We start from the raw sequence: 15,334 nt of genomic DNA on the forward strand, positions 1-15,334 counted from the left end.
CTCCTACATAATAACAATGGTAAGAACACAAACATGTGACAGGGTCACATATTGCTTGACTGATGACAGATCATATTAAATGTAAATATATCCATTCTATTTCTCTTTAGGTGTAGACATATGTTGAGTGTCCAAATATCTTTCTCCTTATTGCAAGCAACAACCAAACTCAATCATCAAATCAAGGATGACAAACCTCAGTTGCAAGAGGCATCACCAAGAGATCAGGACCCATATACCAGCTTGTTACAGCCACAACATATCCAACACAAACATAAACACACACACACAAGACAATATGCTGTTAAAAAATAACATACAAGACATGTGCTTCATGATAAAGAGCCTTTTGATTTCTTTAATGTACATGCACACGTATGAAAACAAAATATACTTTTCATTAAATTAGGAAATAACACAGAGAGAGAAATCTCTAGTGATCTGCACAGACAGTGTAGATTAATAGAGCACAAAGTTAGATTCATGCACACTTACAAAGCTTGCAGTTCAGTAATGACTTAGATTTTTCGTTCTGCTTTCTACAATTTAATTAAGGTAAAACACGCATCGATGACATATATGATACCAACTTCGAGAGAGACCTAAAAAACAACTTAAAAATAGATAGGGTTTTTGGCTCAGCTATTGGATATTATATAGTAGAGGATTGATTGTGTTAAAGAAGCATGGGCATGCCATCCATTGGAAATGGCTTGCACATAACATTTTCCATGTAGTAGTTAGTTGCATCCATCACTGCAAACTGCATATCTTCAGAAGGCTTCCAATGACGTTTTCTCTGATTGATGAACCAGTTGTTGATCTGTTTCAAATCTAGGCCTGTGGATTCTGCCAGTGCCTGCTTTTGAGATTCCTACATATAAATCCCATCATATTCACCATTACCATAACATTACTCATGAATATATGTAATGGTAAATAAACCTTATCAACATAACAATTTAAGGTTTCAACATTCAGGTTTATGTTGTTTTCTACTTAACACCACCATCAAAATTTGTGTCTGCGTTATCAACATAAGTTCTAAAACACTGTAAATGCATAGTACAGAAAGGAGTGTTATTCTGTCTAACACACTTGAACTTTGTACTATAGATAAAACATTGTTGAAACATACAAAACCATAAATGATTGATAATTTGTGATTTTCGATCAATAATTAAGAGTTTGATTAAAATAGTGTTTTCTGGTGTATAATTTGTAAAGGATGTAGAGGCTAGTTACCGAAGGGTAGGGCCACTTGTAATGGCGGTTCCACCAATCAAGCAGTTGCTGTCGAGCTTCCTTTGGCAACTTTCCATTCTTTTTCTTCTTCAAAAATTCCTTCTTCAGGCTCCCAAGATATCCACTATACTTGCGCAGAAGCTGAACTTTCAGTTCCCGATCTTCAGCTTGAGTGTCTAGGTTGTTTTCATGCACATCAACCTCGTTCTGTGATGATGATTCACTTTGACCTTAATTTTAACAAAAATGGAAGAAAAGTTAAGAACTATCAGGAAAAATAGTTCATGCAAGAAAATGATCCATCACGAAATACTGATATGTAAAAATAATATATCAAAACATTCTAAATCTTCTTCTAAGAAAAAAAATAGTGAATGATTTCATTTTATATATCTTGGACAATAAATATATTAGTTATTCATTTATGAAAGTATTAAGAGCAATAGTAGAACAACACTATAGGAGGATAAAATAAGTTTAACATATATAAGCTAAACAAACCTATATCTTTTACCTAAGAAGTGATAAAAACATGCTCAAAACTAAGTTTGATTAACAATATTTCCTTTACTGCACATTAATTATATTACTAAATAGAGAAGCTTTCATAGAAAACAAAAGCTTTTGATCAGTGCTTAATGCTCTCACCATGCATACAGTTAACTGCATATCATAGAAGGTCATTCAAAGTACATAACCTTTACTCAAACAAGTTAATAATATATAAGAAATATGGTTCACCAATAACTAAATATGTAACCCTTTCAATCACCACTATATATCATACCAAAGAGGGAAATAACAAAACAATCATGAAAGCTTAATGTTTGCACTGGTTTTTTTAGAATTAATCTACAGAAGGAACAAATTAATTGACAAAAAAACATGGCCACAGAAGATAAGACAAGGAGTTTCCTTTTTCTACTAAGTTCTTAAAGGGACTTTGAAAGAGAGAGCTATGCATCTAAATGAGGAGAGGAATTAATCAGAAGAAAGAAGAGGTGACAACTCACTGCGTATGTGTGAAATAATGAGGAACACTAAGGCCACACGAACCAAAAAGAAAAATCCCTTTAAAAAAAGAAAACCTGAAACCCATCAAGATTATCAATCAATGGGTCACTTAATTAAGCAGCATTGGGGTTTCGAATAAACTTTTCATCATTAGAATAATAAAACAAAGTCTCATAATCGTTTTCAAACTTTTTGACCTAATTCAAACACCTTGGACCCATTGTTCATAACAATCTTAAAAATACTGTAAAAGGTTTTTACTCAAGTTCTTTTTTAATTAATCACTATTTGTGATTAGAAAGGTCATTTGACTAACTCTTTTCATCTAATTCACAAGATAATACATGATAAAAGAATAATTTTTGGTATCACATCACTCTTACTGAAAAAACATTTATCTAGTAGACGCAGGTGTGGTTTTCCTTTCTTTTTTTTGGTAATATACTTGCACCATCATCTGAGTGGTTTTAATTACCCAACCAACTAATATTGATATTTAATACCAACATTAAACATAGAAAGACATGGCTGGGGAAGATCAGAATTATGAGCAGTAACTAGTTCTGGGTTTAAAGATTCTGCGACACACAAAACTAACACTAGTCTAAGGATAGCAAGTTAAACCACGATTCATCACTACTAATATAGACTCTGACTAAAACCTGTCCACAGATTTGATTTCTAGTCATTTCATAGAAAAACAAAGATCCGTGGCTTCTTTAAAATCATTCATTTTCCTCCTTTTTTTCTGCACAGGCCACACAAGCATGGTTTTCTGGGTACAAGGATGAGGTGTTGTGGTCCCGTAGAAGCTAACCATATACTTCTTGAAAGACTATGACAATTCGATAATTTGATAGGAAGGTGAAGCATAAAACTATACCAATAAGGTTGGGTTCCAACTCCAACAATCAAGACCCTCACGCCCTTATAAGTAGTACACGAGTACTAAGAAAAGATGGAAAAGAAAGTAATTATCTTCTCTCACTCTGACACGCTATCTGGGTAGCTCACCAGCACCCACTTCCACAACAAAGAAAACGTCCACAATTGCTCTACAGTACTGACAGATTTGTAGGAACAGATAATGAATTAAGGTAATCACCAAAATCTGATGAAACTGCTAGGGCTTTGAGCTGACACTCAATTCTTGAGAAAAAAAGCATGGCTTCTTTAAAGGGTTTCGTAAGCTCTTGCTCATACTTAATGAGCATCTCACAGTAGGCCTCCATGAACTGGTCCAGGGCTGGATCTTCACCTATGGAACCACTTCCTGTCCTTCCTGATGATGCATTGATGGATTCACATTTGGCACATGACTCCTCCAAGCTAGCCACCATTTCAGGAGGTGCTCCAACCTGTAAGCACTCCACTCATGCCATCAAAACAAGCAACACATGAAAATAAAAAGAAGAATCTCGAAATGAAAAACCACAACAGAAGGTTTGGATCCTCATAAAACCCGTGTTGAAGAGTGCATGATCGTATCCATATATATATGGACAACTTGTGTTGGGAAGAAAGGGAAAGATGTGTGTAGTTGTGTGAATATTGTAGCGAGTAAGAACAATTTAGAATCCATCACCTTTAGGCAATTGAGGTAAGACGACAAGAGACGAGGAAAAAGAGGATGTGCCATGATTTTATCCCTCACACTGCAAGTGTCGGTGGGGTTGTGGTGGGTGTAGTGATGATCCTGAGGGATGCTGTTGGTAGCGACAGGTAGTCTTCTATCGGTGCGCATTTGAGCACCAGAATTGTTAGTAAGAGGCAGAGAAAGAAACTTCCTATTAGTTTCCATGTTCATCATGTCCATCTCAGAAAGCTCACTGCAACTGTTCCCTCCAAACCCTATCATAGTTACAAAGTAAGGTGTGTTAAACCCTTGAAAGGAAGGAAGAGCTGTTTTCGTTTCTCTCTTTGTAGAACCAATCACATGGCACATATATAATGCATTTATTTTAATTTACATAGTATGTAATATTAACAGTAATACCACTAGCTGTATATCTAGCTCTACCTCTTTGGCTTGGATCAGTTGTTCCTAGTCCCCACCTTACTGTTTTCTCAAAAAGAGCACTGCATATAATTGTCCAGAGAGTACTCCCGGAAATGAAGCTAAAAAATCTGAGTCTTTTTTTGTAGAAAACTCCAAAGAACCCAAATGGATAGTCAGTCAGAACAATAGGGATTTTTGGGCTCTTGGCTCTATAGCCTGTAAAAGGTAGTGGAATCAGATTCAGATTCAGAGTCCTCCCTTGGGAATGTGTAGTCTACCTTCCTCCTTCTGTGCATCAACAGTGTTGCTTCTTAATCTCATTCTTTCTCTCTCTATCTCACACACATAAACTCAAACACTACCAGTGCTGTGTGTTAAATGCAGGTGGAGACACAGAGGCTACACACAGGGTTAACGTGTGTCTCTGCAACTTAACTCAGAGTTTTCCTTCCCAATGAAAGATGTATCTCTGTGTGAAACTCACCCTCTTAGGTCTATGCAATACCACTGTTCATGCGTACTATATTGTTGGCTATCTCTCACTCACATCATGGAACGGAGGAGAGAGAAAAAGTGCTTCTCCACTCATTCACAGAAAATTAAATGCATCATCCATCACCCGCTAATCAAATCAAATTAGTAGTACTAAGTACGTACTTATATGCTATATGTCTCTTAATTAACTTATATATCTTCTTCATTTTTAACATGCTTAAGTATTAAAATATTCTTGAAAAGATTGCCAGATTTACATAGATATGAAAAAGGATTAATCTGTTAGCATCTTAGAAGCTTTTAATGAGTACTATGTAGATTGAGATGTGCACATTTTTGGCGAGATTGCTTGATTGGAACCCTAACAAAACTTAACCTGTTGGCGTTGGTAATGAAAATAATATTATAATAACAATATTAGGGTTAGAGAGGTGGTGGGTGTGATTGAAAGGAATCAAACATCAACCGTCCATTCCATGGACATCTATCACCCATGTGATATTCCTTTGGGAAGATATTGGATCTTTTTTATCTATGTATTAATCTCTCTCACACACACACACACACACTCAAACTCTCACACACAGAGAGGATACAATGATACAACACATACATACACACAGAGAAACACCACTTTTGCTTTAGCATGATGGAATTGGTATATATTAGCTAGCCACTAGGAATAGGAGGAGGGTGGGAAAATGAGAGGAAGACGACAGCGTTTTGTAAATTGGAATCCATGCAGAGACAGAGCTATGTCAGAGGGGTCATGTCAATCTAATCAAAGATGGAGGGAGAAAAGTGGGTTGGAAGAGGTAGACATAGCAAAAGAAGGCCATGTTACATAAGATGTTGCCCTCTTTGTGGGACACTCCCTTCGTCCCTTCCTTTCAGTTTTTCACTATTGCGTTTCTCACCTTACCCTACACCAATCATTCACAATTTGACATTTTGTGTTATGCATGCCATTTTCTTTTCCATCATCTCCATACTTATCACGCAAAACCCAAATATACCTTACTAATCTCCATTTCACACTTTGTTTATATATCAAATATGATGACTTTTAATTGCTGGAACATGTACTGAACATCATTTTTATCAGTTAACAGTATACAAAATTTTACTGTGTTTTTGCTGTGAGAACACAGATAAGGTTAGCGTTTTCTCTTCAGATTCCGCATTACAAAAGAATACTTCGTTAATAACCGATTAAAATTGATTATAGTGACTGAGAAATTGTGTTACTAAAATTAATTTAATTGTTAATGAAATATTTTTATTAATGGTGGGTGAATTTGAATATATACGTAAGTATTGAAAGTTACCGTTGCGAGAAATTTTTTGTGTGAATTAATTGATTAATGTGTATTGCGTAAGAATTTATATTGTAAACTTTTTGAAAAAATAATTTTTGGATAATTGTAAAAGAAATAAAGAGTTCATGAAACTATGAATTATATTCTAGATTGTTTGTTGCAATTAAAATATTACAAAAGAGAACAATACGTGAATAGGTGTCTGTTTATAGAAGAAAAAATAAAAGGAGAGAGAAAAGTATAAATTACTTTTTTTATTTCTCGCCAAAACATATGAGAAACCAATCTCATATTTTTACTCTGTTTAATTTTTTAAAATAATTACATTTTCTCAATCTTCATTCATTGCAAATCTCGCATATTTCTTTCATCCTTATCCAATATATAGTTAAATTATAAAACCACTGGTTTTATCTTGGCAAAGAAAATAAGATTTAATGATTACTTCTCATTCATTTTGTTGATAAGTCAAGTGCTAATAATTTGTAAATATGATAAGATTTTTCTTAATGTTGGTTTTCATTTGAACTCAGTTAAAAACCTTTTTTTTGTGTGTCGGTTTTAGTCTTATTCAGCAAAGAAAGTACATTTTATATCCTTTTAAAACTACAAAGAATATAGAAAGTCTTTTTAAGATATATTTTTTTGTCAATTCTTTATCTTTTTTATTGCACCTCGTTCTTTTATAATCTATGTAATCGCATTTTCTTCGTCTCTTATATTCTATATGAGATGCTTCCGCATGAGACCTGATCAAGTAAATATTAATTTGATAAGTTATTTTGACAAGAAGAGAGAATGTACTTAACAAACAACTAAGTTTTCTCTAGAATACGTACTTGGATTACTATATTTTCTCTCCAGAAATAGCTTATAGTACCGAGAAGTGGCTCTCTATCTCTAACATGTACTTTATTGCTTTGAAAATTTATTAATAAAAATAACAAAATTAATATTCTGACCAAAAGAGTACCCATAACTAGTAAAATGAGTTAAATATATGTTTTTAATCTTTTAATTTTAGTGAAAATTAATATTATCTTTTTCTAAAGTTTTGGCTCAATTCAATCTCTTAATTTAAAAAATATTTGAACTTAAATTTTTTAACTAAATTTTATTAAGTTTTTGTATACTTTAAACGTCATATCTATTTACATACTTTAAATTGACCTATTTATAGTTGATGTGGAACTTCCAACACTTTTTCACATCAAGATATATTCATCTCAAAAGTGGAACTAAACATTAATGAGTTGTCTGATAGCGGACGAAACGATATGTCTAATTAATCTCACCAGGATAGGATCTAACAATAGCTTTGATATCATGAGAGTTTCCAAATGAAATAATATCTTTGTGATCATTTTCAGACCAAAGATCTTAGAAGACTGAGATATTTTTTGTGTATTGAGGTGGCAAAGTCCAACAACGATGGTATTGTTATTTCAAATAAAGTATGCATTGAATATTTTGGAAGAAATTGGATTGATGAATTCAAAATTTGTTCACACACCAATGGATCCTAATACTAAACTTCTACCAAATTAGGAAAAACCTATGTCATACCCCGAACAGTATAAATATTAGTTGGAAGATTGAATTATCTTACAGTAATTTATCCTAACATTTCTTTTGGAGTTAGTGTGGTAAACTGGTTTTGGAGGGTTGAACACCGTTTAATACATTTCTACTTTAATATTAACTTACAAACGTTAATAAATTAATAAAATTTAGTTAAAATGACTAAATGTGCACAATTTAGACCTTTTGAGTAAAGGGTTACATCTTTTCAAAGTTTATCTAGTTTATGTATTGGTGAGATGTTTCAAGTGATAGTAGTTATACGTATATGATTTGTTGGTTGTAAGTGTATATAACATTGTTTAAAAGTATTTACTGTAGTATGTAGATTTTTTAATATATTTAGTAATTAAAATTTTAATATTTTGAAATTTCCCTTGGTATTTCAATCCTATATTAAACGTGAAAAAGAGTCATTTAAAAAAAAAATCTTTACTCTTATTCCACTTGCACATAAAAAAACAAAAAGAAAAGAGTGTTAGTATTGAGTTGATTATGTTATGTGTAGGATGATAATGAAATTTAGTTTGATAATAACTTGAACCAACAATGCAATGGCATGTGGTCCACAGAATGAGACAGAATGAAAGGTGAATTTATCTACAAAATATAATAATCATGTCAACTTCTCCCAACAAATCTGATTCTATAATTCCCTTCCAACTCTTACATGGATTAGATTGGATATCCTTTTACGTTTCATAAGTGCTTTTCACCTTACTGTTACTAATACACATAAAGTGCTTTCTTCCACTTCAACCTTATCATTCACAAATTTCATCATATTAAGCCTTGACAAATATTTCAACATCTTTTTTCCCGAATAGATTATGATATGCAAGATTGTTCTATGTCTATGTGGGAATATTATGATATTCCAGAATTTAATGTAGAATAGAGCATATGTTAATATAAATTAAAACAATGTCTTTCAAAAAACAAAATCCATTGTTTATTCAATAAAAATCTCCATTTTAACATAAATATAAATTGTTAAAACTTATATCCACATGAAAAAAAATCTAAATAGATCACTAGGTAGAATATTCTTTAAACTTATATATATATATATATATATATATATATATATATATATATATATATATATATATATATATATATATATATATATATATATATATATATATATATATAAGATGGCTCTTAGTGGAGTTATAATAAAAAAATTATTTTCTTAATATTAAAAAAGGTTACGAAAGGCTCAAAATAAAATGTTAACGAAAGATTAATGTGTTGGTACGAGGGATATATCGTTTAATTAAGTTGGATTCTTTAGTCTTAAAATTGTAAAAATAAAACTCAAATATTATATATATATATATATATATATATATATATATATATATATATTCTTATTCTGATACTTATCAAATGAAAAAATAGTATTCTATTGGACAGCTGATAGTTTCTGATAATAAAAAAAAATGTTAACAAAATAATATAATTAGTAGATAGTTTATTAGGGTTTATTAGTACTTACTTTATTAGCTTGAATTGAATTGTGCAATAAATAGTTGTTATGAGTATAAAGGATTACCTTGATTTTAAATTCTTAAAAATCAATACCAAAGAATAAGATTTGGAAAATTGTGACATGCGAATATTATTATCTTTCACAACTCTTCTATCTCATACATACTATACTTCTGTAAATAACAACTAATTATCATTTAAGCATTTTTTTTTCAAATACCATTATTCTTCTGAGTATATCAAGTTCATCTATTTTATCCTTTTAAGCTTTTTTGTTTTTATAAATTATGAATATTCTTTACAAAAATCAACTTTATTTGAATAGGGGAGATTTTGATACCTCTCTATATATATACACGTGTGTGTAATTTTTTTCACACACTATTTATTTAAAATTATAATTTGTGAATAACTTATGATTAATTAATTGACATCTAAGAATGTTATAAAGAAGAATAACCTTACCTTGTTAATCTCACACACTTTAGTATGATTCATAATTTGGAAACTCACTAAATTAAAAGTAAGATAAATAAAAAGTTATCAATTGTTAACTAAACATCTTCATATATATACTTTTAATCGTGTCGTTATTTGTTGTCACTTTTCCCAACATCTGTTTGTGGGGCTTTTGGTTTGATCTGATTTTGCGAATCACTTTTCAGAGATAAAAACAAAAGCTGCTTATGCGTTTTATGGGTTCTCTTCAACTTCAACCTTGGACCTTCACAAACATTGCTATTGGGACCCCCTAACTACTATTTAAACGCATCATTGTTTTGCTTCTTACTACAAGAATACTAAAATATTAAAGTGTTTACCTTAGTTTTCTTATATTTATCTTATTAATTTATTAAACAATAATTTATATTTACCAATTACTAAATCCAACCTTTACATAATTTCTTTTATTTTTAAACTCTTTTTTGTGTGTCTGAATTTATTATAGTTTCTAATTAGTTGACCGTTTAAAAAAGAAAAAAAGTTATAAAAAACGTATTATTAATTTATTTATATTCTCTTTTAAAGGTTTAAGAAACAAATATGTGAAATTAGTGTCTAAAAATGTTGTGTGTGTGTGTGTATATATATATATATATATATATATATACTATAGTTTTGATTTTTTTTACAGAACCAATTTTATATTTTTTTAACATTATATTAAATTTCTGCATCGATAATTTGTATTAAAACTATTAGTTACTAAGTGTAATAATTTGATTTATTATGTTATAAGTATAATTATTTAAAGCATTATATGAATATGTATGTATACATGCTTAATACTAATTTTTTTATTAGATAATATCGGTTTATTTTTTGTTTACCCTTCATAAAAATGATAGATATAATTTCTATGAAAATTTTTTATAAGATAAATTTATCACACATGATACTGTAAAAGGTATTTGTATTATCAATATACATACATACATACATAATAAATTTATAAAAACCGGTTTTGAAAAACAATTTTTAGTAATAGTTGAAGTATGCCAAGAAAAAAGCTGTTTGACAAAATAAAGTAAAATAGAGTGCAATAAAGATACGAAGTGGAGGAAGGAACAGTTTGGTATGAAAAACAGCGCCAATAAATTTGCAGCTAATCATTGGATGAGGCTATGAATACAGAAGAAAGTAAGTGAAAGTTAATATGACATGAAAAACCATTACTCAATTCCTAGTTACGCAATGTATAATGTTAATTTACCCTAAAATATCATGAAATAGGACTGAAATAGTAAAGTTGGTCATCGTGGAAACATTAGAAGCGATTGAAGTTGCTGCGTTGTGAGAACATTTTGTCTTCACCAACCATCTCATGGTTTCTACTTCAAAGCCTTTGTATTGTCTTTTTCATTCCTCCTTCTCTGTTGTCTTCTTCAAATTCATCTAACAACTTTTTCCTATGCAGGTACCCTCCTTGGCAGCACTGTTTAAGAACTATTTACACTATTAACTATGATAATACACTGTCGCACAATGAACAGAGTATAAAAATTAGGATCTTAATTGGACACAGATTTTGATAGAGCCAATAAATTCTTTCATTTGATGGCATGAGATTAGGAAGTAAGGAAATAGTGATGCAAGTACTAGGTAGCTCAAAAAATGTTGGCACCATATTAAGGAACTGATTTAACTTTTTTGTTTTATCAAACGCAAGTAGTAGCTAGGGCAGATCTGTTTCTGGGCCTATAATTTAACTGTTCACATATCACTATCCCTCACACTCACCTTCTCTGTAAGTTAATTTTTACTTTCTGGCTGTTTTCCACCTTTCACGAATACGTTTGAAAATCAATTGCTGTTTTCCTTCGCAGGTAAAACATCTCGCACTCCAGTAAGCCAACCTTTGTCTCCTTGAGGAATCCTATATATAAATTATCAAACATAGACCCAACAAACATAAAAAAGAAACTCTCACTAGGAACCCTATATAGAAAATATGAGTACTAAGTACAATAATTGCTCGTCACAAAGTACGCAAAAGCAATAAGTGTTTATAAGAAAATCAACATAAAAGAAACACAAGTACATTTACCATTTACCCAGTACAAAATTCCACCAAGAACAGCCATGACATGATTATAACTATTATGTAGTAATGGCCTTAGTTCACAAATATACAATTTGTGCATAAAATTCAACTCTAGAAAAGTATAGGATTTGTAATCAGAAATTAAAGTTACGAGGTGAATGTGACCGAACAATGATTATCTTGTAAAAGCAAATTTGGAGTGGAGTATGCTATCAATGAACATTTTATCAAATTCACTAATAGAATATACGTAGATCAATCAATGTTTAAACATAAGAATAATAATTTCAAGTCCACTGGAAATAGAAATTTGGTAAAGAACCTACAACTTCTGGATTACAACTGAATTGGCTATCCCAGCTTGTTCTATAGACTGGTCCCAATCAGTGAGTTGTTTAGGAGGAAACCCCATTGCTTGCAGTTGGTAACTTCTGACTCCCCCAGGTCTTGATGCATCAATGAATGCACGAACATCTCTGATTGTATGGTGGTGATTGAAGCGAGAAACCATGCGTGTGCCATCGGCTAACCTCAGCTGGATTGATGTTACTGGCTGTGACTCGTCTACAACTAACCCCAATGTTGGCAGTGGAGCAGTAGTTGGTGAAGCACCAGTTGTTTGAGTAGCTTCATCACTGCTGGAGCTGGGGCCACCTAAGGTTCTTCCAACACCCTGGAAAGGAAGATGGCGTGGCTTCACCGGTTCCTGCACATAAACATTGACAAAAGGGAAAAAAGAAAGGTAAAAACCATATATAGGATAGCGAACAAATCCAACTCCAAAGAAAATAAATAGAAAAGGGCGTACTGGATAGTCTTCATCGCGCCTTGTGAGGTTGACGTGGACAGCAGTTCTCCGATCGGCTGGTTCAAGCTCTTTGGGACACACAGACTTCTTTATGCTCTGTATTGAGGTGAAAAAAATTATTATTCAATGAGAAGACAACGATAACTTTCACAAGTTGCAAGTTGTGAAAGCAGTCACAACAAAAAGAGCCACGAATTGAAGCTCATTTATGTCCTAAGCTATTGACTGAGATTCTATTTGGATAAACTTCTTTATATACAAGTAAAGAAAAACAAGAAAGTGAAATTAATTGAATTCTTCTTTTATAACCTAAAATAAACTTATGCAATATTAACAAATGTGGACTATGAAAAATTATGGAAAACAAACAATTCTGTATAACGTAGAGCAAACAAGTGCTGCAGGCAAAATGGTGGAAAGCCAATAATCCATTATATCATATAGTGGATAATGTTGCAGGCAAATAGCAGAAGTTGCATAGCTGTTGAACTATATGATATATCAATTACGAATATATAATTCAGTATTAAGTAAATGACAATAAAAAGTTCTTTTGGAAAAATACTAATTCCGATTTTCAATTGAATATATAATCGATAGAGATGAGAGGTAGGTGCAAAATGCAGAACACATGCCATAACAACAACAATCGTAGCAGCCACAACAGCAAATGAAATTGCAGATCCGATAAGCTCTGCAATGTAACAGTAATATAGTACCGATACAGCGGCTATTTAATAACACTGCTTTATGCACCAGAAAATTTAAACGAACTTCTATGAAATCTAACTGCATAGGATATTTCTAACTTAAGAAAAAACCTTAATTCGTTTCACCATTTTCATTTAATTTTCTTGTAAATGCTAATGAAGAGTTTTATCCAAATACAGTACCAGTAAGAAAAAAAAAACTTACAAAAACTAAGCTGACACGATGACGACAAGGTGCATTTTTAACATAACTTATTTCAGTAACCTTTTCAGAACAGACTATAAAAAGAGACTACAACTTATAATCACTCAGTGAACACTTTCCATAAGCACTTAGTTAAACCATTTACCGAAACGTACATGCACCCTTTGAAGACGTTCTTATTAATATAGAAGACATGGATAAAAGACTATGAAAGAAAAGTTTTTTGTGGATCATTTACCTCGAGAAATGGCGCATTTTGTGGATCATCCAGCCTCCTCAAAGGTCCATCATTGACAGAGAATCCATTCCTCCAAAATGTGACAGTGTGGGTGACTTCCTCTAAACGCTGAGGCTGAGAAACAGACGGAACAGTCTCACCAGAAAGCAACCTCGCCGCGCCACTGAAACTTCTCGAAGAATTTCGAGGGTTCTCAGGAGGCGGATCAACAGCAACATCCCGAGCATGTTGGAAAATATCATCCACACTGTTGTTCCCTCTGGAAGGATCTCGAACAAGCATCCCACTGAAAATAACATCAAAATTCAAAATTCAAAATTCCAATGCAAATGTTACATTAGATCACACTCTCTCAATATTTCACAATTTCAAACAATAAAATAAACAATTGTTTTAAATACCTATTTTCCCCGCCAGTGTAGTACTCGTCAGGTTGGAAATCTGGATCGGAATCGGAATCAGAGTCACGGGAGGAGTGTTTGAGATCACCTAGGGTTCGAATTTTGCCTTGGCGGCTGGAAGATGGTTTCTTGCCCAGAGACCTGCGCGATCGGAGCTCGTAGGGCGCGCGCGACGGTGACGGAGTCGGGGAATGCGATGGTGAGCGCGAGGGGTAAAAATCCGGAGAATGAGAATCGGATGGAGGGGAAGAGGCACCTGCGTTGGGGTTGGGGTTTGGAACAACGTCGTCGTTTTGGGGAAGGGTTATAGGGTTATGGGCATTATCAAGAAAGGTAGAAACAGCGGCATCTAGGTCAAAATTATGGCTTTCGAGAAAGAACAGTGCTTCTTCTTTGGAAGAAGAAGTGATTTCACAGAAAGAGTGTACCATTGCTGCGGCGTTACCATCCGGATTCTCTTTCTCACCTTCCATTGTTTTCTCTCTTCTTTCAGTGCCTTCTTCTTTCTCACAATGTCCCACATTGAATATATATACACGCACACTACCGTACTTGCCCACAAATTCCCAATCATTCATACGACACCGTTTCTACCCTTTTTTGCTTTATCTCTTGCGTGAACTGTTGGGAACTCAACCCAGACAGATTTTTTTAGAAAAAATAACACAGTTTATTTTGTAACAAAATCTATTGTTAGAGTATATTTTGGGGAGTATGTGGAAGGATTTCAACCACTTTGTTTCGCAATGAAAAGATATTTTCTATACAAATATTTTTTCTAAAATTTATAATATTTTAAAATAACAGGTCAAATTTCTAAAAATTAATATTTTTTAAGGCTTAAACGTGATTTTAATTATGGTTTAGGTTATAATAAATTTAAGAATTTTTAATTAAGTTTTTAATAAATTTATATGGTTTATAAAGTATTTATAAATTTATTTTTTTCAACTGAATTTATGTTATTAAATCACTGATGTGAATGTTAAATTAAAAAAAATTTAAGTGCACTTTTTAAGTAACAATTCTGTTAGATTTAATTTTTGTATCAATTTTAAATCTATACTTATATATAAAGGATATTATAAATTTCTATTTTTAATTTTATCCTTTAATGAGTAAATTTTATTTTAAATTAAAACAATTATTTTATCATTTTTACTTTTTAGATAACCACTATGCTAGATTTAATTATTTTATTATTTTTAAAATATTTTAAAATTAATTTATTTTAAACTAAAATAAGTATCTTTAATACAAAATTATCTACAAAATAAATA

General features: G+C 31.9%; 2 protein-coding genes across 3 annotated transcripts; both read right to left on the reverse strand.

The window, feature by feature from the left end:
• Nucleotides 1-380: 380 nt before the first annotated feature.
• LOC114193874 (homeobox protein knotted-1-like LET6) lies at nt 381-4,896 on the reverse strand. 2 transcript variants are annotated; one of them, XM_028083841.1, is made up of 5 exons: nt 4,280-4,896; nt 3,845-4,110; nt 3,365-3,617; nt 1,246-1,475; nt 381-874 (listed from the first exon to the last, which is right to left on the reverse strand). In XM_028083841.1, exons 2-5 carry the CDS (start codon nt 4,073-4,075, stop codon nt 677-679), a joined length of 912 nt encoding a protein of 303 aa, XP_027939642.1. In that variant the 5' UTR covers nt 4,076-4,110; nt 4,280-4,896; the 3' UTR covers nt 381-676. The 2 variants fall into 2 exon arrangements, with proteins under 2 accessions (XP_027939642.1, XP_027939641.1); XM_028083840.1 differs by lacking the exon at nt 4,280-4,896 and having other exon boundaries at nt 3,845-4,196.
• Nucleotides 4,897-11,853: 6,957 nt separating this feature from the next.
• Nucleotides 11,854-14,647, reverse strand: LOC114193011 (plant UBX domain-containing protein 4-like). Its single transcript, XM_028082695.1, has 4 exons — nt 14,055-14,647; nt 13,654-13,939; nt 12,501-12,596; nt 11,854-12,398 (listed from the first exon to the last, which is right to left on the reverse strand). The coding sequence occupies exons 1-4, from the start codon at nt 14,630-14,632 to the stop codon at nt 12,015-12,017; spliced, it is 1,344 nt and encodes a 447-aa protein (XP_027938496.1). The 5' UTR covers nt 14,633-14,647; the 3' UTR covers nt 11,854-12,014.
• Nucleotides 14,648-15,334: the final 687 nt, after the last annotated feature.

This window comes from Vigna unguiculata, chromosome 8, assembly GCF_004118075.2.
Source record: "Vigna unguiculata cultivar IT97K-499-35 chromosome 8, ASM411807v1, whole genome shotgun sequence".
Taxonomy (NCBI): domain Eukaryota; kingdom Viridiplantae; phylum Streptophyta; class Magnoliopsida; order Fabales; family Fabaceae; genus Vigna; species Vigna unguiculata.